Source organism: Fundulus heteroclitus, chromosome 3, assembly GCF_011125445.2.
Source record: "Fundulus heteroclitus isolate FHET01 chromosome 3, MU-UCD_Fhet_4.1, whole genome shotgun sequence".
Taxonomy (NCBI): Eukaryota; Metazoa; Chordata; class Actinopteri; order Cyprinodontiformes; family Fundulidae; genus Fundulus; species Fundulus heteroclitus.
The window spans coordinates 27126547-27153930 of NC_046363.1; the positions used below are offsets into that span (position 1 = coordinate 27126547).

The 27384-nt window shown below is 40.9% G+C and overlaps 1 protein-coding gene across 3 annotated transcripts in view; it reads left to right on the plus strand.

Annotated features, from left to right (window-relative positions):
* Positions 1–27384, plus strand: part of ttyh1 (tweety family member 1) — a 35936-nt gene that overhangs the window by 741 nt on the left and 7811 nt on the right. For all 3 annotated transcript variants that reach the window (XM_036134852.1, XM_036134859.1, XM_036134863.1), the window contains exons 2-10: positions 10372–10535; positions 11880–12109; positions 15604–15715; positions 19838–20163; positions 22655–22750; positions 22865–22937; positions 25934–26009; positions 26214–26269; positions 27208–27300. In XM_036134852.1, the coding sequence (XP_035990745.1) occupies positions 10401–10535; positions 11880–12109; positions 15604–15715; positions 19838–20163; positions 22655–22750; positions 22865–22937; positions 25934–26009; positions 26214–26269; positions 27208–27300 (1197 nt within the window). In that variant the 5' untranslated portion in view covers positions 10372–10400. The remainder of the gene's footprint in view (positions 1–10371; positions 10536–11879; positions 12110–15603; positions 15716–19837; positions 20164–22654; positions 22751–22864; positions 22938–25933; positions 26010–26213; positions 26270–27207; positions 27301–27384) is intronic.

Here is a 27384-nt window from a genome sequence, read left to right on the forward strand (position 1 = left end):
AAGCCATTATTCTATTTAATTGTCGATGATTCATGTTTATCTCTGTCAACCATCAAATCTAATGGAAGCACCCACTGATTGACATGTGTTGAAGATGCACTTACGCAGATGATACTGGATTGTTTTGATTGCATTCAGTTTTTTTTTCTTTTTTTCTTTTAACAAATCGAGGTTTTCCTAAAGTCCTTTGATTTCGGTCAATTAGAGATGACACATTTTGTTCCCTGTCCCCTTCAACTTCCCCTCATGCTGGACACTTCCCTAAGAGTGCCGGCCAGCTGCACTTTGAAGGGTTTCACTTCTCCCCTTTATTTTTTTTTTTGATTTAAAGCTTTTTACAGGATGTAGTGCTGTCTCATAAATTGCCGGCTCTGTTAGGAAGCTGTGGAACAACTGCTCGGCATGTAATTGAAACAGATGTGCAGATGCACATTATATATATATATATATTGTCTGATTCTGGGCATTAGTCTTAGTAAAGGAGGGCGACAAAGGTGCCGATGATTTTCATGCTCTAAAGATGATCCTAAGTTCGGCTGACAGGCGAAGCTTTAGCCCCGTTCTCATTAGTTGCCTCACAAAATGGCCCGTTTTCTTTACATCATGGAGTCTCAGTATGCAAAGAGAGTTGAGCTTCACACACAAGACAACAGATTGTGTTTTTTTTTTTTCATATCCTTCAAGCTCATGCAAAGGTTAGAGCCGGTGGGTTTATTCCATCTTGTATTTCCCATGTTTGTCCCCTTTTCTCCGCATTGACTTGACTCATTTAGTTGCCTTGAGTTATGCAACAGAAACAGCCATTATAATAAGAAGCTGGCAAGAAATATCACATCACCTTAAGGGTTCCTATCTGTGACAGCTGCTGAGTAACCCTCCTGCTCCAGGACTCCCCAGTGACTCTTTAAATAGCTTACATTAATTTGAGTTTGGAAGAGAATCTTAACTTGGATGTTTACATGATAATTGTCATGAGCATGCAATTCTTCGGTTACATGAAAGTGCAAAGGACAATGAAGGTTATTATGTTTAATTAATAACTGCTCAATGATTTAGATTTACAGGATGTAGTTTGTGTTAAATATCTTTTTTGCTTAAATTAAAAAGCACAGCATCTTTTTTTCTTTAAATCAGCCCTTTACCCATTCATTGCACCTCCACACTGCAAAAATAGAACTAAAAACAAGTAAAATGTTCTTGAAATGAATGTATTTGCCCTTTATTTGAACAGGTAAATAAGATGATTTGCCAATGGAATAAGATTTTAGCACTTAAAATAGGAACAATTCATCTCCATCATCTTATTTCAGGTGCAGGATGTCTAATTATCTTATTTTAGGGGTAAAAATACCCATTCCATTGGCAAATAATCTTATTTACCTGCTCAAATCAAGGGTAAATAGATTAATTTAAAGAAAATTTTACTTATTTTTAGTTCTCTTTTTGCAGTGCGTTTTTTCTTCTGACAATATATTTTTTTAAATTAAAAGCTTATTTTTCTAAGAAAGCTACACAAGCATAACCCCCCCCCCCCTCCAGATGACAGATCTGCATAAAAAAGTGAAATTTGTATAAAATTATTCCTGAACAGATGCATTGGATGCTACTTGCTACAGTTTCACAGTGAGATCTATGAAAGTTGGGAAATGTCTTCCAACTTGGTGCCAAATGCTGCGGAGCTAAATGTGTTGCCATGATTCTGTGCTGAATAAAAGCAAACAATCAAACCAAAATGAAACGGGTCAGGCTGTGATTTTAGCAGGAACACCACTGAGACGATTAGAATGAAATCCCAAGAACTCCGGATCTCACATATTTTACTGCATTTATTGTTCCAGTATGAGTGAATATTTTTCGACACTGAAATAAAGCAAAGTTTGAAAGCCATCGATTGGTAGAGGCGCCAGCAGCTTTCCATCTCAGTGTCACGACCCACCTATCCGGAAGAGAACCCCAGGACAGGAAGCTGATTCTTTAGATGTAAAACATTCTTCCCTACCAAAGACGGGGAGTAAAAAGTCATGGTTCAGTTTCAAATCCATTACCTTATTCAGGATGTGAAAACCCTTCTTCCAAAAAATGCTATGATGTGGAAAATGTCCAGAGCGAATGGATTAGGGTGTCTTCCTCGCTGCTACACCTGTTACAGCAAATATCCAAACATGGGTCAAACGTGGTTGGGGCTAACTTGAATCTGAACAGTTGAGCTCAGTCAGCTACCCTAAATTGTCGCAGACTGGTTTGCACCAGATGTTGAGATTACCAAAGTGGGGACTTAATCCAGAACAACTCAAAATCAGAGGTTTCTATCCTCCTCCTGTGCAGATTTCTTTTCTTCTCAGAGGCCCGGAGTTGTTCAGCGTGTTTGGGCTGCAAAGTGAGTTTTAGGAGGGGTTTCGTTTGTTGACTGCTGCTCAGGTGATGAAAGCTTGTTCTGTGTGAACAATATCAGGTGGATTACAGTTGATCTTGGAAAAAATCTTAAACATACTGTCAGAGGTTGAAACTGGGGATATGTGGTTTGATTAAAATGTGCATTTAAAGTAAGAATTTGCATGAACTGATGTGTATTTTTGGGTTGAGTGTTGAACCCCTGCATTAACTGGCCTATAAGTTTATCAATGGAAAAAAGAGGAGGACTCAGTGAGGAGGCTAGAAAGGTGTCCTGGACAGAATCCAGCTCCGTGCCAGCCAAGAACTTGGATTTACAGTCACCAGTCACTTTAATAGGTTCATGTCTCTATTACTGCATTAATTATTCATCATATAGAATCAGTAAGATGCCGGAAACATTCCTCAGAGATTTTGGTCCACGTTGAATTGATGACATCACGCAATTGCTGCAGATCTGTCAGCTGAACATCCAATGATCTCCTACGCCACCACAAAGGTGCTCTGCTGGATTGAGATCTTTTGACCACGGAGGCCGTTGTAGTACAGGAAACACAGTCATGTTCAAGAAACCATGGTTTGAGGCCATCTGTGCTTTTTGACATGGTGCATTTTCCTGCTGGAAGTGGCCATAAGAGGACGGGTTACTCTTTGGCCCACAAAGAGATGGACATAGTCATACTACTCAGTGAGGCTGTGGCATTTAAGTGATGCACACTTGGTACTAAAAGGCCAAGAAAGTATCCCTCACACTGTTACACCACCACTAGACTAAACTGTGGATAAAAGACAGGATGGATCCATACTTTGAGTTCCTCCTATTGTGGTTTTCTGCAGCTGAAGTCAATCTGCTATAGATGCAGAGCTTTTTGAACTACTATTGCCTCACCTATGATGTCCACTCAGCTGCTCCGCAATGGATTTTTTCTTTGTTTCACACCGTGGTTTGCAAACCCGAGAGATGTTTGTGCATGAAAACCTCAGTAGACATGCAGTTTCTGAAACAGCCCATGTTGCACCAACAACCATGTCATCCTATTTCTTGCCCATTCTGATGACAAGTGGAAGCTTTACCAAGTTATCTTAAGATAATATACAATGTACTTTATTTATCCCAGATTTGTGCAAGTGAAACTACAGTGTGATTCAGAACAATGGCAGTAATAATGCTGGAGAAGGTGCTCCGCTGTCTGTCCAGTTTGGGGTAGGGGGGGGTGCTCCGGGTTGTCCATACCTGCTGACAGCCTTTTCAGTATCCTTCCTTCCACCACAGCCTAAAAGGTCTCCAGCCTGAGACCAATGACAGAGCCAGTCCTCCTGATGATCTTGTCCAATCTGCGGGTCTCTGGTTCTGATGCTGCTCCCCCATCGAACAACCGTGAAAAAGGAAGATGCTTGAGACAACAAATTGATGAAAGATCTCCAAGATCTTGTTACATTAAGGAATCTGAGCTTACTTGGGCAGTAGAGTCTGCTCATTCCCTGTACACAGACTCATTGTCCAGGCGAGTCCAGGTATTTGTAGTCCTCCACCACCTCCATCTCCTCTTTCATGATCTGTGGAAGCTGTGCAAGCATCGTCTTCCTCCTGAAGTCTATCACCATCTCTCTGGTCTTTCCGACGTTCCGCCTCAGGTGGTTCCTTTTGGTCGAATCTGCAAGTATGTCTACCAGTACCCTGTACTCCCCCTCATCTCTGCTTCTTTTACACCCGACAAGATTTCTGTAGGTGGCACATCAGACAGAACACAGCCCAGATGGACAAACTTTGACCTGCCTGTGAGATAGTCAGTCATCCGAGACATCACTGAGCTGCTGACATCCATCAAAGGCAGCTTCTCGCCCAGCAGAAATGGCTGGATGGTGTTAAATGCACTGGAGAAATCAAAGAATGTGATTGTCGTTGTGCCTCCTCCACTATCAAGGCGCGAATTAGCTCTGTGCAGCAGGCAGATGACAGTGGGACCTATCAGCAAAGTGCAGAGGGTCCAGCACTGACTTCATCCGATGGTCTCAAGTGGGCTAAGACCAGTCTCTCCAGAAAGAGCGTTCCTCACTTGAGACGAGAGGGCCGCTGGCTGATGGTCTTTGAGGTTCGTGGTGGCGAATTCTTGAGTACAGGAAGAGAGTACTGCCAGTCTCTCCTGACTCAGGCTCAGGTTGTAGAGGTGTTTCAGTACCAGCTCTCTCCTACCCTGGTCTGTGATCGCAGTCATAGCGGCATGGGGTCCGATGTCTTCAGTGGAATGGAGGGGGGTTGATGGTGGAGGATGTTGGTGTCCTCAGAGGAGGGGGAGGGGTCGGGTGGAGGTCTAGGCGAGTTGACGGGATTACAGCCACTGTTGAATCTGTTGATGAACTTATTCAGCTGTCTCCAGGCTCCCCTCTGTCTGTCTTAAACCCGATGATGTGCTTCATTCCACACATCCTCCACGTTGTTCTGTCAGAGCTTGACCTCCAGCTTCCACCTGTAATTGTTCCTGCATGTCCTCAACATGCTGCACTCTCCTCAGCCCTTATTTGTCTTCAGACCTGAAGTCCCTCTTCTTCTTGTTTAGCGGTTCCTTCAGGTCGCTTGTGATCCATGGCTTCTTGTTGGGGTAGCGGCGTACGGTCTGGGCTGGCAGGTGTCATCACCCTAACTTGATGCCTAACTGCATTGAATTGCATGTGATTGGCCGATTTTTTTTCCACATTTGTTTTAACAAGCAACTGACAGGTGTACCCGTTAATGTGACCATCGGCAGTTTTCCTTTTTAGATGTTTTTTTTTTTAGTGCAGGTTAGATACAGAGGTGGGTTTAGGATGTTAATCGTAAGATTATATTGTGGGATTTAAAAGGCAACGCACAGCGACGTCAAAAATCAGCGTCTTCGGCACCATCTGGTCGCCGACGTGCAGACGCTTATAATACAAGAGGTCCATTAATCTCTTCTGTGTGGGTGAATTTCAGCGTGATCTTTCCAGACTTCACCAGACAAATATATTCAACTAGACAAAGCAAAAGTTTCTCATTCAGGCATGCCAGGATGAAACAAATTAAAGGAGCTGAGGTGATGACTGAATTAAATCTAAAAACCTGGGAAACGTATTACAGGACTTTCTCAGAAAATTAGAATATTGTGATAAAGTTCTTTATTTTCTGTAATGCAATTAAAAAACATGAAATGTCATACATTCTGGATTCATTACAAATCAACTGAAATATCACAAGCCTTTTATTGTTTTAATATCGCTGATTATGGCGTACAGCTGAAGAAAACTCAAAAATCCTATCTCAAAATATTAGAATATTTCCTCAGACCAAGTAAAAAAAAAAAAAAAATTATAACAGCAAAACAAAATCAAACATTTGAAAATGTCCATTAATGCACTCAGTACTTGGTTGGGAATCCTTTTGCACAGATTACTGCATCAATGCGGCGTGGCATGGAGGCAATCAGCCTGTGGCATTGCTGAGGTGTTATGGATGCCCAGGATGCTTCAATAGCGGCCTTTAGCTCATTTGCATTGTTGGGTCTGGTGTCTTTCAGCTTCTTCTTCACAATACCCCACAAATTCTCTATGGGGTTCAGGTCAGGGGAATTGGCAGGCCAATCAAGGACAGTAATGCCATGGTCAGTACACCAGTTACTGTGAGAATCTGATGTCGTCTCTTAACCACTACCATACTTGTGATTTAGTTTACTGAACCAAGCTGAGTGTTTTTCAAGGCTCAGGAAACCCTGCAGTGTTTCGAGTTAATTAGACGATTCAAGTGATTAGTTGAATAGCCTACTAGTATACTTTTTCACGATATTCTAATATTTTGAGATAGGATATTTGGGTTTCTTAAGCTGTAAGCCATAATCGGCGATATTAAAACAATAAAAGGCTTGCGATATTTCAGTTGATTTGTAATGAATCCAGAATGTATGACATTTCATGTTTTTTAATTGCATTACAGAAAATAAAGAACTTTATCACAATATTCTAATTTTCTGAGACAGTCCTGTACTTTAACATGAACCAACGCAACTCACCAAAGCACTCCTCAATGCTTTCCCACTTAAAGTTGGATAAATGTCTCTGACACAGCTTCAAGTAAATAACCTGATGAATTTATCCATCATGATGAAAGACCGCAGCACTCACGCGTGTTTACACCACTGAAGGAAGGATGCGACGTGATTTGAACCAGCGTGTTCGGCACAGTTTTAATAAGAGAAATGGAGTGCTGGCAGTGATTTGATTTGTGACAGTTGGGCCGCTGGACCCATTAAGGTGAACAGGCTTACTGTAATGGGCTTAGAGCGGGCCCTGTCTGGCCTGTGGGCGATCTGTTGACTTGTGCTTGGCTCCGTAACCCAACCCAAATCTGAATGGTGATGCTGTATTCGGGGCGTTGCTGAATGTGTCGTGCGACAGAATCAAAACTCTAGCCATGCATGCACTGTATCGAACTTGCAGAGGTTTGCCCTCGTCTGAGCTGCCAGTGTGCGAGGAATCAATAGGAACAGAAATAAAGTAGAACACTGAGCAAGAGGGAAAGTTTTATTTACTGAAGGATTTGTTGTTTCTTTCCTTCAACACCCAACACAGGGCCAGCAGTTCAGAATGAGCTTATTGATGGAGAACCGTACAGTTCAGAGCTCTGTAACCTTCTATATTTACAGTTGTTGTAAATGGTTATCCCTGTTTTCTCCTCTCATCAGCTCCCCTAGCATGTTTGTTCAAAACAGTGAAGCTGTGATCGTCTCCTAATCTGGGCAGCTGGTGTTTTACCAGCCCACTTCATGCCCTCTCTGCCCTCTGTTGCCTTCGTCTTTTCATGAGCATTCCTCTGTGTGTTTTGACAAACCGGATTTGTCCTCTGTATTTACCCTACTCTCTCTCCCCCTTGACCGGCTTTGGGGAGCTATGGTGAATGCAGAACATTGTAGGATGTCAAATGCATCATTTTTCAAGACCTTTATGGTTCCTTGTACAGACTTGTTTTGTATATATCCTTCAAAATTCCTGCATAGTACGTCCCCTGTTAAATTTCTACAAATCTACCCATTCATCCCTTTTCTGTACTGGGTTAATCCTGATCAGGGTCAAGGGGGGGGGGGGGGTTGGAGCCTAACCCAGCAGTCACTGGGCGAGAGGCAAGGCCACCCTGGACAGGTCAGTGGTCCATTAAAAAGCTGCAGTGAAGCTCAAAATGGGCAACCAGTGGTGGTTTCTGACATGGGCAATTCAGGACCACACAGGGTGCCAAAAGAAGTTGGAGGGAAGGAGCAACAGCTGCACTTTTATAGGTGACATCATCCAAGATCCCCCTTTTTTTTGCCCTTAAATACATTTTGTTGTGTACTTGGAATCTTAAGGAGTGCAGAAACATTGAATGGTATACTGTCCATGAGATGCATGGATATCTTTGTGTTTTGTTTGGGTCATATTTTTTTTTCAAGCTGTTCAGTTTTCTCCATTCCATATTACGTTTCTTTTAGGGACTTCCGGCAAACCAATTTGGCGAATCCAACATTTTTATTTTTTGGCACTATTTTGTAGTCCTATCTGAAGGATGCTGAAGTTACAAGTAGATGTATCAAAATGTTTGGTTGTGGGGTGGGGGGGCGTGGTAAAGAGCTTTATCTGGATTTAAAGGGACCACACTAAAACAAATTGCTCTCAGACACACCTCACAACATGGGTAATAGAGGGGCAAAAATAGTGAGGGATTCAAACCAAAGCATTGCAGTTCCACTTTATATAGACCCAACTGAATGATTTAAATGTAAAAGGGGGGATTGAAAAACATATGTCCCCTATAACAAATTTTGTATTGCTTAATCGCTCGTCCAGTCAATATCATCTCACCACCAAGGCAACAATGCTGGAATCATTAATATCAAAGTTTAGAAGGAAAGTATGAACTTGTATACATGATTAAACTAGAGGTGTGCCAACCAGAATTTCATGAGGGATTTATTTTTGCCTGATTTTGTGCTGATTATAGTCATTTTAGATTTAGTTTTAGTTTTAGAACTATGATATAAGAATATATAAAAACAGCATCACAAGTTTTTTTTCTTGCTGTAATGAATTGGGAGGTCCTTAATTATTTATATTGGGAAAATAGGCAATATATACGTGTGCTTGTGAGAGATAGAGAGAGATAGAGAGAGAGAGAGAGAGAGAGAGAGAGAGCAGTTATTGTGAAGTGAGGTTTTATTATTATTTTAAAGGAAATACAAATAGTTCAGCATCTTAAACTGACAATGAACACTTCTAGTGTGCCTAACATTACTAAAAAGATGTCTCTTTATCTTACATATTACCCTAACTGACATTTCAAAAAAGCCTGCAAAAGAATGTCCATATCCATCATGTTTTTGTACAGAAACCGAAAGTTAAAAGTATACATGGCGCCCTGTTCAGCGTTCCTGTGATCTGCCAGACATTTAGCTTTCTCGCAGCCTGAATGAACTACAGACATGTCTTCACAGGTTGTAGAAATTATATTCCTTTCAAATAACTTCATCATCTCTTTGCTTCCTCAGATTTAGTTTTTAAACATCTCACTGATACGAATGTCGGCTTAATTTGAGTCTTCTTTGCTCAGCAACAACTTCTCCCACTCTTTCTCTCCGATGCTTTAGTGCTGATGTAGGATCGGATATTTTCAGATTCACACTGTCCAGTTATTATTCATTATCCTAAACATCACACAGTTCCTATCACCAGCCAGTTTCTCAGTAAATATCTACCCAAAACAATTATTTATATTTTTTTAAATTAATTTTTTTTTTTTTTTTTTACATTCGTCTACTTGCTTCTTTGTGCACATTTAAACTTTCTTGGTGTTGGAGTCAGCACAAAGTATGACAGATGTGGAAAAACCTTCAAAAGTGCATCTATTATGGTTGGGGATTCCAACACTAGCACTTTTTTCAGATAATTTTTTCAATCTGTAACCGATTTGTGTCGTTTCCTGCTCCACCTTCAAAGGTAACCATAAACCCATATAACTATAAAGGTGGGACAGGATAAATTTGCGAAGGTGCCGTAGTAATGCAATGCAAAACAAAGACAAGAGCAGACGCAGGAGAACCAAATGAATCTTCAGCATCCGTCTGACGTTAACAGAATCTGCTGTAGATCAAAAAACACACTGAAGGTGGTGCATTCTAGCTTTTCTTGTGTTTAAAACATTGAATCTGCTGAATTGCCCAGAAATATCTTAGGCTTATTAAATTGGAACTACCCCCTTTTATTTCTGTGATCCCAGCTGCATGTTCTGAAATCGCCAGTTTGACTTGAATTGTTCATAAAGGAAGAGTTGCACTTTCAATCCACTGCTACAGTCTGGAAGGAGCAGTGGATCTCCAGAAGTCCACTTCACACAAATACAACACAAACAGCTAATTTTCTAAAAGTTTTTTTAGAAAAAGTTTCTAAAATTAAGATTACCTTTTTTCTCAATGAAAAGTTATTTTTGCATGTAGATACGGAGATAGAGATGTAGCTGAATTAATTTTTTTAAATTTTTTTTTGTGTGTGTGTGAAAAATATCCATTTTTGTTTGGACGGGGCCTTGCAGGTTCCTGTGCTTCAGCGCTCCTGAATTTAAATTGATGGATAATTAGCAGCCCTCTGCAGAAACACATGACAAGCCGTGGAAGTCGACCCCTAGTGTTGGAGCAAGGGAAAGGTCTAAAACATGAAGGGTACTGTGCACTTTGAAAACAATGGGCACAGAAAACACTATTTTATCTGAAACCCATGCTCAGAAACTTGATTCTCCACTTTAATGCAAGCTAACCTGTTACCTGTCAGTCCAGCTGATCATCTATCACAACAATTCTGAGAAACGAAGATTTTGCTGTCTCTGCACCTTAGTACCTGTGATGTATTCAGGAAAACCATCCGCCCTGCTTGCTCCGTTTTTCCTTCTCCCTAGTTTTTCCCTCGCATCCTGGTCCATCTGACCCCACCGTCTTTTCCCCTCTGCAGGGTGGAGGAGGGCACGGCTGGCAGTGAAAATGGCCGCAATGACCACAGTGCCCAGCTATTCTCCTTCGATATGGGTGAGGATGTGTCACGCCCTGCCCCGGCTGGACCTCAGCATGCAGATGAGGGACAACATCTTCGCCCCAGACAGCTGGGAGTATCAGCAGGTAACGGACTCCCACCACAACCATCTTGTTATCACTTTGTGCCACACTGTATAGGAGGGTTAGTTTATTACATGTAAGTGGGATGATGTGCAATTTGTACCACAAGACTCTCCTAATTGCTCCATAAATCCCCTAATGTTGCAACAACCTGCAGAGCCATGACAACAGCATTTATAGGCATTTAAACCACTTGTTTTTGCTTATTAATGGACCCAATTACAGGAGGGAAGATTGCAGTCGAGCCGTGCAATTACCCCTCAACTATTGCCCAGTCATTATTTCACTACTTGATCTGTGCTGAAATACTGCAGTGCATCTTAACTGTGCAAACCGGAGCTATGCAAAGCGATTTCTTGTTGCATGTTTCCACAGTTGCTTTTGTGTGGACGATGGTGGTGTTTCTGCAGCAAAAAAAAACACAAAAAAAAAAAAACACTTCAACTCTTTTGCTCTTGCTTCCATTGATGACTACTCCTTGGTACAAAGAGGAGATGGACTGGGGGAAAGAAGAGTGCAAATTATCCTGCAGAACAGAAAGACAAAAGAGCCTGGAAGTGCTCGAAGACAGAAAGGGAGAGAGAGAGAGAGAGAATGAGGGAGGCGATGAGTAATACGTGGAGGTTGATGTGCGGGAAACTGGGCAGAGCGAGGGAAAGGCGAACCGAGTTAGAGCGGGGAGCCAGAGAGAGTGGCAGCGAATGTATTTAAGTAGGTCACAGATTATTAATAGAGATTCAGTGGTGTGGATGGAAAGAAAGAAAGAGATGGCAGAGTGGGCGGAGAGGAGAACGGGAGAACGTGAGGAAAGCGGGGATGGGATGGGGAGGGGGGGGGGGTCTGAGAACAGGAGGTGAGAGAGACGGAGTAAGGTGGAGGAGCGGGGAGTGACAGACGGGCAGATGGATGGATAATGCTGCTGCAATGTGTCGGAGCAAAATGCACTTCGGTGATGTTGACTCTGTGACATGGAGCCTGGTGGAAGAGTCTGATATGGCTTAGAGTTGGTCAAATCCACCGTGGTGCAGAGAGCCATTAAGGTTTCAGAGCTGAAAACCTCTGAAATAAGGAGAGAAAAGATATCAAGTCGGCTACAAAATGTTAATCTTTGTATGGAAGTATTTCCATAACTTGCTTGAGGCATACTTTAATTTCTCACATACTTTTAATCAGGATCTCCTGCTGGCATCAACGGCGGAACAGCCTGAGAAGCTCTGGAGTTCCACCTTCTCAAATTGTTCCTTTTTTATTCATAATAATTTGGATCAAAATGACTTTTTTTTTTTTTCAAACACATACTGACTCATCTGCTGTTCTCACCCACTTCCTTTTTTCTTCAACTCACAGACTCTGCTGGTTTTATCCAGTCTGTCGGCCATCGCTCTGGTCATCTCCCTCCTGGTGGTTCTGTCCTTCCTCATACACTACTGCTGCTGTCAACGAGGGGACCGGGGCGAGGGGTCTGAGGAGGAGGAGGACGACGAAGATGGCAGCACGGGTCACGGCTACAGCGGGAAGAAGGGGAGGGGCATCTGCTGCGTCACGTGGGCGGCGGTGGCCGCCGTTACGCTGTGCTGGTGAGAGGCGGGTGTTGGGCCTTCTTTAGTGGTAGCAAACATGAAAAGAAATCGACAAATATTACACTGTTGTAAATTAAAGATCCACATTTGGGGTCTTTGAGCGTAGATTGATGCACTTTACATCTTCCATTGACAGAGGGAATAAATATTCTGACGACGCCATTAATTCTGGACACTCCCAGGCTATATTACACAAAACAATAAAGGCAAAAAAGATTTAACAGGGCAAACCTGTTACTGCATGACTCAAAGAAAACTTTGAGTCATGCAGTAGCTGAAACTCTTCAGGCCCTTTTTTGATTATTCTTCTAAATCAGATATAGCCTCGTTCTTTCAACAAAATTCCCGATTAACACCTGAGATAAACAAGCAGTTTGCATCATATTCCGCGCACCGCGCCATCGTTTTGATGTTTCAGTCGTGCGACTCCTTGCCAGAGGAAGAGCTAAATCCTCAGTGACACCTATATTATAAACTACTAAACTATGTCATCCCTCATTGCGGTCTGAACATGTAAAAACTAGCAATCAAATGGGGGAATGTTGGAGTTGAACCAAAGATGAAATGACGTCTCAGTTCTCTTTCAACCGTTTTAAATCCGTTTATCATTACCTCAGTGTCTGATTGCCACTCCGCATTTCTTTACTTACACAAGGATGGCAGCCAAAGCTAATACCACATTGCCTAAAACCTCAAATATTGTAATTTTCTAAATAGCTGAAGGCACAATAATAATAATAATAAAAAAAATCAAACAGATCACAAACGGCTCCAAAACACCGAGAGCAACGGCTTATTGCAGTTCCAGAGGACTTTGTATCCGGCGCCTTTGTTGTGTTGTCAGCTGTGCTGCAGAGCTCACACAAGCTTGTGCAGAAACAAAATCTAGTGGAAATTTAGTTTCACTTCTGTTTTATTTTGGTCTTTTTTTCTGTAAAATTGCATTAATCTAATTTTGTTAGCTTCCCCACTCATCATGTGGATCGTGTTACGTCACTGATAAAGTTCTGCAGTGCCATGAAAAAGGCATCAGATGCAGACAAAGATAATATGAATACATTTTGAAAGATGTTTTCCAATGATGATTTCATTTATCAAAGAAAAAAACAAACCATTATTCAAACCAACAAAGTTGTATGACAAAAAAATTCATATATTGTGGTTTATGCCTCGAACTTCTCGCATGGAGGCCATTTTTGTCGAGCCTCTTTCATATTCCAATCCAGTCTGTCTATATTTGTAAAGCACCTAAAACAAACACAGAGGCCAAAGTGCGGTACAGATAAAAGCTAGATATAATTAAATTACATGGCTATAAAACCAACACAATAATTACTGATCAATCATAAATTCTTACCTTAACTGAAGCAAGTGAAGCCTGCTGAACAGATGCTGTTCTGGGTTTTATTTTTTTACCCTCCTAGACGAATAGCCGTTGCTCTCCAGGAATAGTTTTGGGAGGCCGGCAACGCCTGGTAGCGTTCACCACTGTTCCACGCTTGGACTCCCAGAGCCCTAGATACCCTCTCCTAGCCTATTTCATGTTGTCAGACAGACCCTATCTAAATATTTTCTAAATTGTACATGTCTGGCAGTAATATGTGAAATTCAATTAAGCTTTACCACAGAAGTTGGCTAATCACATAACTCCCAATCTAGTGGTGGTTAAAAACAGTTTTTTTTGTTAACTCTGGTTGTCACGGTTTAAAATGAAATTTGGTTTGATAATCTAAATCATAATTTATTTATGTGTTTTACAAAAAAAAAAAAAAGCACTTTTCCACTGCACTACATATCCTTCCTAATGCTAATCCCAGTGCTAATAACTAACAATCAGCTGAGGATGTGGTGGCACCAAGCAAAAGAGGAGCTGAAGATGCAGCAACCCAGAGCCAGATCTTTAGTGGTTTCAAATGGCTTTTAATGTTACCTCAATTCTTCAGCATTGCTGCATAACTACATAAGCCAACAACAACTCTCAGACCCACCATAAAAGATGGATGTAGCCACATTGTCTGAAAAGTGAAGCCGGGGTGGAAGTGTCTCAAAGTGCATTAGCGCTAAAGCCCGGCTCTAAAAGACTCGTTCGAATACTGTCAACTTATTTCTAAAAATACTGAGTCGATGAGTCATCGCAGAGTCATAATAAGCCGAACTTCCTCTTTTATGCTCCGTATGATCAGCATGACGCTGCAAAACGGCACGCAAAATGAGAGAATCCAAAGCAGCCCGATGTTAAGCTTTAGGTGCTTGAGATTAAAACCGAGCAGTAAAACTGCTAACATCAGTCTGTGAATCCCCAGTCGCCCGTCATCACCCTCCATCCTCGCAGGGTTTGCATTTTTCCACAAAGTCATGTTATTTTCCTGTTCCCCAGCCACAGCCAACGACAGCATTACGTGAGGGGAGCTTCCCAGTGGCAAAAAAACCCCCCGCTGGTTCTCTGCCGATTGTTGCTTTCAATCGGGTCTGCACATTGTGGTTACCGTACGGCGCTCTCAAACGCCGCTTGACATCTGTCCAACGACGCGCGCCTCCTGTATAATGGAAGAATGAGTCACTCAGGGGAAGCTCTGCTGTACATCTAAAGTGTCAGCCATCTGTGTGGTGCAAGGAAATCAAAGTGCACTTTGATATAATGCTTTTAATGCTCATTACGTCCCCCCCCCCCCCCCCCCCTTCCTGCACTTGTGTATGCCTCCGGACCGTGCTGCTGTGTTGCAGGGTGTAATGTGCAGCAGATTGGATTTCAGCTGCCATAATGTTGTCCTCGTTTACAGACTGCAGGTTGATAGAGTGGTTCGTGTCTCCCCCTCATGGACCGCAATGAAATAATAGGCCTCATCCTCACCGAGGCTCAGCATGAAAGCTCCCCGTGCATGGAGGGCAAAGATGATGCTTAATATGCTTAATATAAGCCCTCAGACGGTGGCCTTTGCCTGGACGTAGTTGCATCGGTCCACGTTTGGCAGCTTGAAATGAAAAACACACATTCCTCCACCCACCCCCCCCCCCCTCGCTTGCTTTCTAATCTGGGTCACATACTTTGTGGGAGATTGGGTCATACCATTTCTCCTGGGTTTGAGGGGATTTGACGAACATCTGGCCCGTGCCTTAATCTGAATATTTGAATAACAGAGAAGTGTGTAAACACGCCTCTATGTTTAACGTTTTGAATATTTTTTTCCCCCCTCTCTCCTCCTCTTGGAGCTCCTGCGTTAACCGCTAGGAGCCTGACTCCTCGTTTTTTTTTTGTCCCTGCCGCTGTTGTCATCTGTTTATTCCTTTGCCTTTGCTTCACTGTTGGTACGCTCATCCACAGCACTTCAAAATCTCCCTTGTGTCACATTCATTTAAAATGTACATACACGCTGAATTAAACATCACATTTTATCTGCTCTGCTATCCTGCTTTCTGCCTGTCACACATGCACCCTCCGACAATGTTCTCATGCTTCTCTTTACCCCCCCCCCCTCCTCCCCTCTTTGCAGTGTTGCCATAGGCATCGGTTTCTATGGCAACAGCGAGGCTAACGATGGGATGTATCAGTTGACCTCGTCTCTTCTCACAGCCAATTATACGCTAGCTTCCATCGATCTGCTGGTGAGTGCTGCTTCCCCCCGCCAGGAGAATGTCATGCAGAGTGTATATCTGCACTGCTTGATGCTGTTTGTTTGTTTGTTTGTTTGTTTGTTTGTGTGGGAGGGAGGGGAGGGGAGGGACAGAATGTGTTCCTGCTCGCATGTGGTCAGCCCCACACAGGAAGAGCATCAGATGCAAACTTATCGATTTTCTCCTGTGGTCTGGCAGTGGTTTGTGAGTCAGACTGCAAAATGTCACATGTGCGGTTCCCCGACGACAGAGGACAGGATAACTGCGCATCTGAGTGACGGCAGAGGCGAATGTGTAAATTACAGTAACACAAATCGGATTTTGGATTTTCATTTGGCGCAGATATGTTTGTGTCAGTCAGTAAATTAAAAAAAAAAAAAAAAAAGCTCCACTATCTATCTTTTTTTTTTTTAGCTAAGGCTAAATAATGTGTTTGATGAAAGGTGGCTTCTATTCTTACAGTAACATGACCTTTTCACCACATGATTAATTACTGAACGTGTGATCTCCGCTGTGAATCCTTCCACCACTTGTGTTTGCCGCCCCCGGGCAATTAGGTCTAGACTAAAAAAATAAATAAAAAAAAGACATTATGAAGTGTTAATCAGTGCAAATTAAGTAGATTAAAGTCCTTTTAACAAAGCATGTGATTGTTTGATTGAAACAGTGCCTTGCAATGGTATTCACACCCCTTGAACTTCTTAAAATGTTTTTTGTCATCTCTTCTAATGCGATTTCATAATGACAGACCAAACCAAATAACGACGGGTGAAAAAAACCCCAAAAAAAACACAGACATTTTAGTTCAAGAAATCAGAAAAATGTGGCACACATTTTTATTCCGTTATGTCTTCAACAGCTTTGGACATACAACGACTGAAATAAGTGCCCGTTCTTTGCAGAATAGCCGAAAGTTCAGTCAGACCAGCTGTTAAAGTGGCGTTATAGATGCTTTTCACATACATATTCATACACAGATGCACACATGTCACACTCCAATGTTGAAAAGACCTTCACCATGACATTATATTGGGCTAATATAGTTTCCTCCACAGAGTGACCTCCTGTGAGTGCCAGAATGCAATATTCACAAAGCTGTTATGATGTGCAGCGTACCTAGATAAATGTCTGTAAAAGTGAAAATAACACTCTTTTAAAGTAGTGATCTTTTTCTGCTGATTTAAAATCATTAAGCCTTTCAAAGGATTGCAGCCTTGTCTTTTCTCCTGCTAAGAATACCTCAGCGCACGTATAAGACCTTGAAGGAGATCATCCGTCTGAGATTCTTTCTCTCCTTTTAAAAGTTAAACAAAATAGGTTTGAAATATTAATAGATTGTTTTGGCCGCATGTGCCACAAAGGCACGTGCTCTAAACTCCTCCCGGGTCAGCATCTAAAGACGTCTGGTAAAATTTGCTGTGTCTCCTGCATGGCTTGTAGCAAACTTCTTTTAGTTTTCTTCTTGCAAATATTACATTAAGGCCAGACTAGTGGAGTGCATGACAGATTATTCCACCTGAGCTCCGGATATTTGCAGCTCCTCCAGAGTTATTGTGAGACGCTTGATTATTTTTCTCTAATTGTTGTTCTTCCTTGGTCTTCATGATGCGATTTACTTTCTTCTAATGTTCTCTAATAAACCTCTGTGGCCTTCACAGATCAGCTCTATATATAAACTGAGATTTTATAACACATCCGGGACCGTATTGTGGCAACTGGGGGATGCCTGAAGGTAATTAGTTGCCTTGGATTTTATTAAGGGGTCCTTGAGCAAAGGAGAATGAAAACAGAGGTCCCACACAGTTTATATATTCATTAGTAAAAAATGTAGAAAAGCATGTATAGTTTATCTTGCACTTTGCATCACTACTTGGTGTTGGTCATATTGTTGTTTAAATGGTCATGTGGCAAAAATGTGAAAAAGCTCAAGGGGAATGAACACTTCTGAAAGGCACTGCACTACTTCTCTGCACAGTTTTTGTGGAAATAAAAATCTTTCCTAATACTTGCAATGAGTAACTCTGTCTGCAGACTACTTTACATATAAATGGCGCTGAATAAAAGGTGGATGCTGGTTCATATTATTGGTTTATTTCCTTGTTTTGAACTCCATCCCAAAGGTTAAAGGATTCGTTTCAACAGCTGCATTCAACCTAATATATATAGAGACAGGAAATATGTATAGCAGGAATTGGCAGAAATGTAAACTAAAAGAAAATCTATGTTCCATAAACAAATACGTAAATAGTTTTCTGTCGCTTGTAGATGCAGTGAAGTCATATTATACAGTACATAAAGAATATTACTTGACTCAAATTTGTATGACTTAATCAAGTTGTATTGGTACAACACAGAGGTTTCATCTTAAACAGCAACACTGCAAAAAGGGAACTAAAAGTAAGCAAAATTTTCTTGAAATTAATGTATTTGACTTTAATTTGAGCAAGTAAACAAGATTATTATCCAATGGAATGAATATTTTGACCCATGAAATAAGATAATTAGATATACTGTACTTGAAATAAGATGATGGAGATGAGTTGTCCCTGTTTTAAGTGGAAAAATCTTTTTCCATTGGCAGTAGATTTAAACTTGCCTGCTCAAATCAAGGACAATAAAATTTTACTTAGGCCTACTTTTAGTTCTTTTTTTTTGCAGTGATTATGTCACCTATTTCTGTACATTTCAAGAATCAAGAGTTTCAATGCCATTTCAAAACATGTGGTACGTGAGCAGAAATCAAATAAAGCAATGTCCTGGTTAAGCAAGCCAGTGAATAGTGGTAGAAAAATAAAAAAATGCATTTACTGATTAAAGATATTTAAGCATTAAGGAGATGCTAATAAAGACAGAATCTTACCATTGACTAAAAATTTAAAATGAAGGAGGTGAGTAAATTAAATAAAGCACTCTCCACGTTTATTTCAGCCCTTGGTAAAGGTGTGTAAAAAGTTTCAAAATTAAAATTTCTTTAATTGCAGTCGTATAATCTCAAACTAGTTTTTTGGGGGGGAAAGCCTTCTGGGCTTCCAACACCTGTTGGCACCCCAGAAAAACCCTTGTAGAAAATATAGCTGAAACATTTGAATTGGTTGGAACTTTATATAAGTCATCTATGTCTTCCTGTTTCCTTTGGATTAAATATGAGTTCTTTCAGCCAGCCTTCAAAATGAGAAAGACAATAGGTTGTGCTAACCTAAACACCACCTAAACATGGGCATATTTACAGCCAGAGCAATAATCAGAAAGTTTAAGACCACCAAAACTGTGATAAATAATGCCGGATGGGGACCCGGATTTATTTTGCCACCACACACAGTGAGAAGGATTGTGAGGGAGGTACATGAAGTCTTCAAAGACCAATGTTTTCAGTACAAGATTAGTCCTCTACATTAAAAGATGAACATTATTTCAAGCCTTTTTACACATTTTCACAAGTTGAGACTGTAGTTGGGCTGGGTGCTGAGAATATAAACATTGAACGTATGCCTTTTTATCTCTGTGTGGAATTGTAACTACCCTCATTTACAGGAACATGGTAGATTTAAAAAAATAAAAGCTCCCCTTTCTGAGTATATGATATCAGATTAGTCGCTGTGATGAAGGACTCAGACAGATGAGATGCTGAAAGCAGTAAGAGCCTTGATTCAGTCAGTTGGTCTGCTGACTCTGTAAGAAAAAAAAGTGTAAATGCAGATCGATGCATTTCTGTTTATAAAGATCACATTTCTGTCCTGCTAGGAAATGTTTCTTTCCCAGTGAAAAGCACCTGCTTCATTAGTTTGACTAACTGAATGCATATTAGGAACTTTAGGCGGTTTAGCTCATTAAATGGCCATATTTCAGAAACATGCAAACATTTTTACCGATTCAGCTCTTTTCAAAGTAACTTTACCAAATTACAAAGTGCAGTCGTCCTATTTTTTATAGGGACTGGATCTTTAACTTATCAATGATGTAATGTTATTAGTGCTAATAGCATTGTGAGGCACTCTATCTCCTCCTTCAAACAACCACTCTAGGATTTATGAGCCTCGTAAGTATCATGTCTGTTTTTTTTGGTTTTCATGCCACTTAACGTTCCCTGACGTGCTTCCATTCCTCCCCTCATAGATTTCAGACACCATTACTGGACTGCAGCTCTCCGTCTCCGGCCCGCTGACCTCCATGGAGGAGATGTTTTCTGGCAGCAAACCGTTCCTGGTGTCAACGCGGAACTGCCGGAGGTTGTCTGAGAATGTGATAAACCTCCTCTCCTCCATCTCCCTGGCTCGGGCCAGCGAAGAGGCGGGGCTGGGAAATAACAGCGGTGTCATCACGCCCCTGACGCCCGCCCCGCCCTCTGTGGTTCCTACGGTGGTGCCCACCAACAGCTTGTTGCCCAACCCCTTTACACCCGGCTGGGCTGCCAACACGCTGATGGTCAATGAGGACTACAGGTGAGGCTACAGTCCATTAGAACATATAGTGTGTAATTTATGAACATTTAAATTTGATTACATTTCTGCAAAAAAAAAAAATAAAAAAAAATGTTGCTTTCAGTGGAAAATAATTTAATGTGTTTACAATCATCTTAAAAAAATGCATTACTTTTGATACCGAAGGAGATGTTTTTGTTTTCATGTCTTACCTAGATGGATAATTTCTGAACAGTTTCCTAGAATAGTTTAAAAAACAATTACATTTAAGTTTCACGTGCTAAAAATTCCAACACCACATAAGTGAAAATATAAAATATAAAATAATGCAAATTGCATTTTTTAAATCAGATTTTATTGCTGATTAGCTGAACTTGAGTTGAATTGGAACAAAAACTAAATCGATTTTATGTTTATTTATTGATGGTTGGACCCTCTATACTCACTGAGGCTTTTAAAATTTGAAACCTTTAAGATGACACATAAATAATCTTAATCAAAGCATGAGATTAATAAAAACAATCACAGCACACAATAACACAGATCACGGTTATGACGGGTTGTTTTTTTGTTTGTTTTTTAGATCTTTTGGCCTACTTTATAGTGTGATACTGGTTCTGTTTTGACTTTGTTCAAGTTCTTAATTGATCTGAGATTTAAAACTTTGTCACCAGTGGCAAAGTGTTTTGTCCTTTTAAATAAAAAAGACGTTACTCCAAAGGATGCTTTTAATAACGCTGGATTACAGTTTTCATTAAACAGCTCTCCTTAATATTTCTCAGGTTTCTAATCGTCTCTGGGACAAGGCTGACAAAAATGTAAAAGTCAGTTTTAAAATTCAAAGATTTAGAAATCAAACAGAATTAATTGATAATTTCTGATTAGGAAATTTTAATGGTGATTTCACTGATAAGCGGCTTTTTGTGACTGTTGAACTAAAACCTTTAAAGCTTGTTTGTACACTGGCTTTAAAATAGGTTGATTAGCTTGTTCCTAAACATAAGAAAAGAAGTGTGAAAATTAGATTATGCAGATTTAACAAAAGTTATCTGAGCAGTCAAGATTAGCTTTCATATTTTTTAACACTTTCCCACTATAGACTTCAAATTTCAGTAGGCCATCCAAACCTGCACCAGGATATTCAGAGGTTGTCTCTCTTTGTGAAACCTGCTTCTTTTGTGAGGTGCATCTGTGTAAATTAAGTTTATGTTTCTTGCTGAGGTTGACAGCAATGAAAACAACGGACATGTTGAGCTAAAATATTACAACCTCACCAAGCGTCAGTAACAGGAAGTGTGAACTTTTTAAGCTGACCAAAATGCTAATGTAAAGTATTGGAAATTATATATACACATATATATATATATATATATATATATATATATATATATATATATATATATATATATATATATATATATATATATATATATATATATCTTTATTTATTATTATTAATAAATAAAATTAAATTATAAATAAACATTAATTACTCCTTTTTTATTTTGTCCTTTGCTTTGATCTTTAACTCTGCCCCTATCATTTTCAGGATACATAGGCCGCATGTCACAGGCTGTTTATACACAGTGCACAGATTTGTGCAAATATGTCGCCCCATTACTCTATAAATTAAATAAAAATAAAAACTCCAAAATCCCTCACAGTATGTTACTCTATTAGCCTTTTGTGGTTGTTTAGACAACATCATACACAATACAATATTTAAAAAGTCAGCCCTTCTATTTGGTTCAGAGCTGATGTGAAAATTAAGGATTATTCTTTGTTCTATATTTATAACAAAATTGGTGTCGTCTTTATACAGCAATTTAGGATTATGTATTACTCTTTTAACCTTACTTTGTCTAAATAATTATATTCCTAGTTTTAATTACACTTTTAGTTGTGAGTTTGAATCATACTCCTACATACTTTTAGAGCCTTCTTTTATTTTACTTTGGGTTTTTTTTTAGCTCTTGGTCTTAAGCATTCCTTATTATTTAACTTGTGGCGTCTTTTTTTATGTTTCATGTTATATTTTGGTATCCTGGCAATCATTTTGTTGTCTCTCTACCTTCACCTTATTTCGACCATCAAACGATTTTCTCCACTGTACTTATTTATTACATGTTTTATTGCCATAATAAATTAGCTTGGAGAAGTTGTTTAAAATAAATGTTGATTTAATACCGCCTCATTTATTTATTATCTTTAATTTCCCTCTTTATCTTGTGATCTTAGTTTGTTAACGCCGTTTAAGTTTAATTTTCATTATATTAAAAATAACTATTGTAACATTTCAGTGACATTCGTTCTGTTTAACTCTTTTTTTTTGTTTGTCTTTCAGTGCCTCCTGTTTTTTCATCTTATAGATCTTGTGTTATCTGTGTATAAAGAGCTGGAAACATAAAGAAATGATTAACTGCTTTGTTAACAGCGTTAGCTTTTCAAGATTGATTTTGTTTTTCTAATCCCTGATGGTGAACTCTACATGCATTGTGTCTGTTTTTATTAGGTGGTTGTCATACGTGCTGCTGCTGCTCCTCGACCTCATAGTGTGTCTGTTCATCCTGCTTGGACTGGCCAAGCAAGCCCGCTGGCTGCTCATCCTGTGAGTGAACTCAGTATTTTATCCCCGGACAGAAACCATACAGCTCTGGACTGATGTACAGAGTGTCCCCCCCCCCCGGCTTGAGCAGTCTTTGCTGTCCTCACCTCCTCACAGGATGACCGTGCTGGCGTGGCTGGCTCTCTTCCTGAGCTGGGGCTCCCTGGGTTTGGAGACGGCCACTGTGGTGGTGAGTAGATCCACAAAAACTGAGCAGGAATGGGAAAGATAGCGGGGACTGTGAATGAAAGGGAGCAGTTGAGAGAAGATTAATTAAGGAGGCCTGACCCCCGATGACAGGCCTCTGCGATTTCTGTGTTTTCAGTTCTGTCTCTTTTGTGCTTAGCTGTGAAAAGCCCAGCCTTGTAGGGAATGCTGCAGTCATGGCGCAGAACCAAGACGGCAGGAAAATGGGTCAGAGATTAAAGATTCAATGAGCGTGTGCGCGCCTGTTAACAAAGTGCAATTGTCCACCGAGTGCATGTTATTCCATGCAAGTCTGCTTGCAAGTTTGTGGGCGTTTGGCTTGGGGAAGTAAAGATAAAAGATGAAGAGAACCGCCTGCAGCAAGAGTGAGGAGGGGACAGGAAGAGCTGGCAAGTGCATCTTAGGATCACTTCATGAGACAGAAACAATCAGCCGGCTGTCAGCGGGACCGGCTCAAAGCTTTTGCTGCTGCTCGGCCTATTGGGTAAGAAGGCAGTGCGTGCAAAAGTGTGAAAGTAATGTCGTGAAAAGTACATTTAAAACCATGGGAGCAAAGGTCAAGCCATGCTGTATTGTTGCAGCCTTAAAATCTTCCACACTGCGACGTCTGTGGAAGCACAATGACCCCGTTTACGTCTGCGGCAGAGGAATGTTTTTAGTTTTGTAGTGCGCTCATTCTCGCTGAGGGGGAGGCTTTCATCTGTCAAGAGTCTAAAGGGTGGGAGATTTTGTTTTGTTTCGTTTCCTTTCTTTTACTGCTGTTGAGTTTAAGAGTGTCAGTGTCATCTAGGGCTGGTGGGAGACGTCCCAGAGCCTGCGTGTCCGCACAGAGCCACTCTGTCCTTGGTTACTGACAGGGAAACAATGGAGCAGCTGTGAGCCGGCCCAGTCGGTGCTGTTCTGGGTCAGTGCTTTCCCAGTCTGCCAGCAGGCCTCCTAGTGTGGGACTCTCACTCCCCCTTCTGGTGGGGCAATCTCAAGCTGCGTCTTTTTGGACTCAGTACTTGCAGACGTATTCGTACTGCTTAAAGTTGTGAGCAAAACTACATTTTGCTGGCCACATGCGGAATGTTATTCGTGGTGGAAAAACAAGGCTACAGATCATCCTGAACAGACCACTCTTGTAGCGTAACATGGTTGAGGCAGAGTCATGCTGTGGGGATGCTTTTCTTTAGCAGAGGCAGTGAAGCTGCTCAGAGTTGATGGACGGAGGTAAATACAGTGCAATCCTGCGGAAGAAAATTGCTAATTACTACTAAACGTACGACCAGAGCTACAATGGGATGGTTTAGATCAAAGCATATTTACGTTAGAATGGCCCAGTCAAAGTCCAGACCTACATCGAATTAAGATTCTGTTGCAAGACTTTAAAATTTACGTAAGATTCGCCATCTAATACGACTGGGCCTGAGGTGTTTTGTGAAGCGGAATAGGCAACAACTTCAGTCTCTAGACATGCGAAGCTGGAAGAGACGTGCTCTAAAAGATCTGCAGGAAAAGATGGTTCTGCAAGGGGACTTAAAAGAAACGCACATGCCACATTAAACACAGTTATTTCCTTTTCATATTATTTTCCTCCTACTCCACATAATGCCCTACGATGTGTCGGTCTGTCACATTTAACAATCCTAAATCAAATGAGGCTCCTCCACCTATTTCTTTAGCTACTTAAAGGAGCAATAATTAAGAAATTTACCGCAAAATTAACCTAAATTATTCTCACTTGTCACTCAGGATGGATGTAACTTTAACATTCCCAGTAAACAATCGTTCATCTCCATCAACAATGTCTTAGTCCAGTTTTCTCTCCTTTCATACCTAGAGGTACAGACCGGAACTACTTCGGTTCAGAGCGTAGCCCGTATTTACTTCCTGGTTCCTGAGCCAATCATGTGCGAGTTCCCAGGGTTGCCAAAACAGAGCTCAGCATTTGGTATTTTATCTTCGCAAGAGAGCAGCGGCCTGCAAACATGGAAGCCAGTAAGAGAAGCGGACCAGAAATAGAACGAAATCAATCATAGTTTAAGTACAAACTCATTGGGTGTTCACACAAATGAGAAATGGCTGTTCTGTGAAGGTGTCGTGTATGTGTTGTTCTGATTTGTAACACTAGGTGTCAGTATTACTTATTGCTTATTACACAGACAGAGTTACGCATAGTTTATACTGAAAAAATAAACTAATCTAATCTACAGTTCTTAAACAGGAGAGGTGAGCTTTATCAGAAACACCAAAAATAAAAAAAAGTAAAAAATAAATAAACGCTAATATTGCACAATTATTTATAAAAAAGATGAAATATTCAAGTAAATGGTGGAAAAAAACACCAGCCTATTTACGTAACAATATGAGATAATATGCATGATAGTACATCAGTATTTCGAAGTAGCTAACAATTCATAATCAAATCAGATCAGCATGATGTAAAAAGAGTTATTTAATCTGTTGTGAGCAGCAGAGATTATAAAGTCTAACAGCAACTGGGAGGAACGACCTGTGGAAGCATTTGGGATGCAGGAGTCTGTCACTAAGAGCACTCCAGCTCTGCAGCAGCTCCATGCATGGGGTGAGAAACATTGTCCATCAGTGATGCTATGTTTCTTATTGTCCTTTGTCACCCCCCACCTGCACTGGGTTCAGGGGTCATCCCAGGACCCAGTACAGGCTGTAATGTTTAAAAAAAATGTGTAAAAGTTAAACGAGTATGAATACTTTTGCAAAGAACTGGATCACTGAAATAAAGTGCACCCAACTCAAAATAAGACCCTGGAGGGAGGAGATTTATTAGCTAGAACAGCAGAAGAAAACAAAGTTAAAAGACCAGAGGATCCAAAATGACAAAATCAACGTTTGCTTATAAATTTGGAGAATATAGTTTGACATGTTAAACATTTTCTTTATTTTTCTCTTGTATATCCATCTGTCCAACCTATTCTTCGATGTCATCCTCTCTCTCTGGCTCTGTGGTTCCCGCTGCAGGCCCTCAGCGACTTCTGCTCAGAACCAAACATGTTCGTCCTCAACTCCAGCCAGATCAGCACAGGCACCAGCTCAGGTACAGTACTGATGCCCGAGAAGCTCTTTCTGGAAAAAAAAAAACAAGCTGTAACCTCTTTTTTTTTTTTGCCACACCTGCCCTGTACATGATCTGCCGCCCTAAATGTGCTTCTGATAGCAGATTCAAAAAACAATGCCAGATGAATGCTCCTTTCTGTTGTGTGCTGATCTTTTGTGTGCTGCTGTTTTGCTGGCCGTTCAGACGTGTTGGATTATTACCTGACCTGCAGCAGGAGCATGAACAGTCCATTCCAGCAGGTAATGTGACCACTTTCACTCACATGGACATGTATCAGCACATTAGACTGTGAGCACTGAGTGAGAAAGGGGAATGTCAGGCTTCCTGAAGGCCAGGAAGGGTGAGACGTACAGATGTTCATGTCCTCTCTTGTTGCAGTTACAGTCAGAAGTTTACAGACACTCACAATAGGCATAAATGTCATAATTATCTGCGGCTCTTTAATGATTTATGTAATCCGTTTCTTCTCCAGAATAGTAGAATTAGATTTACTTGTAAAACGTTTTCACACAGCCAGAAAACTGCTTGTTGTTGCAACCAAATCCTTTGGGATTCTGTGAGAGTAGGGAGTAGCAAGATGGCGGCCAGTGACTTCAGTTTTTCGGCAAAATCAGCACTCCAGTGTATAATATAGCTCAGTGGTCTAACCTCACAAATGGTACACATAACCATACACCTAAACCATGTGTAGAACCTATGGTCCCCAATGCAGCGGTCCTGGGTTCGATTCCTGATAATGCAACATTTGCATGTTTTCCCCTTCCAATAAACGCCACTAGTGGCAAAAAAGATAATTTACAGAAAATGCATGGACCATGCTTCAAAGCAAGGTCTGTGACAAAGAACCAACCTTGCTGATGGACTGATCTGTTGTGGGGTGTATGTATATATTTGAGCCTGTTTGCATTGGAGAAAATCCACAAAGAAATTAAAAAATGTGTAAACAGCTGTATTCTGTACGATTGCTCCACCCTGGAAATAGAAACAAATTATGAAAAGCCTGAAATGAATATGACATTCATGCTGATGAGGAGTCCATGTGAACTTCTGTACTGTACGGTAGATCACTCAGATTAACGCCTACACTCAGATAACAATATCAGTGAATTAAAGTAAAAGCAAAAAGGCCAATCAAGAGCATGGGATTGCACTGACTTCAGTGTATTTCTGGATCTAGCTCCTGACCCAGTCTCAAAGGGCGCTCTCAAACATTCACACGCACCTCTCCAGTCTGGACAGGAACGCCCTCCCACAGTTCCCCAAAGCCGAGGTAGGGAACAGCTTTTGCACAGGGAACTACACGTTAAGGCCTCGGCAATGAGAAATTCTCACGTTGATTCGCTTTGTGCCGCTC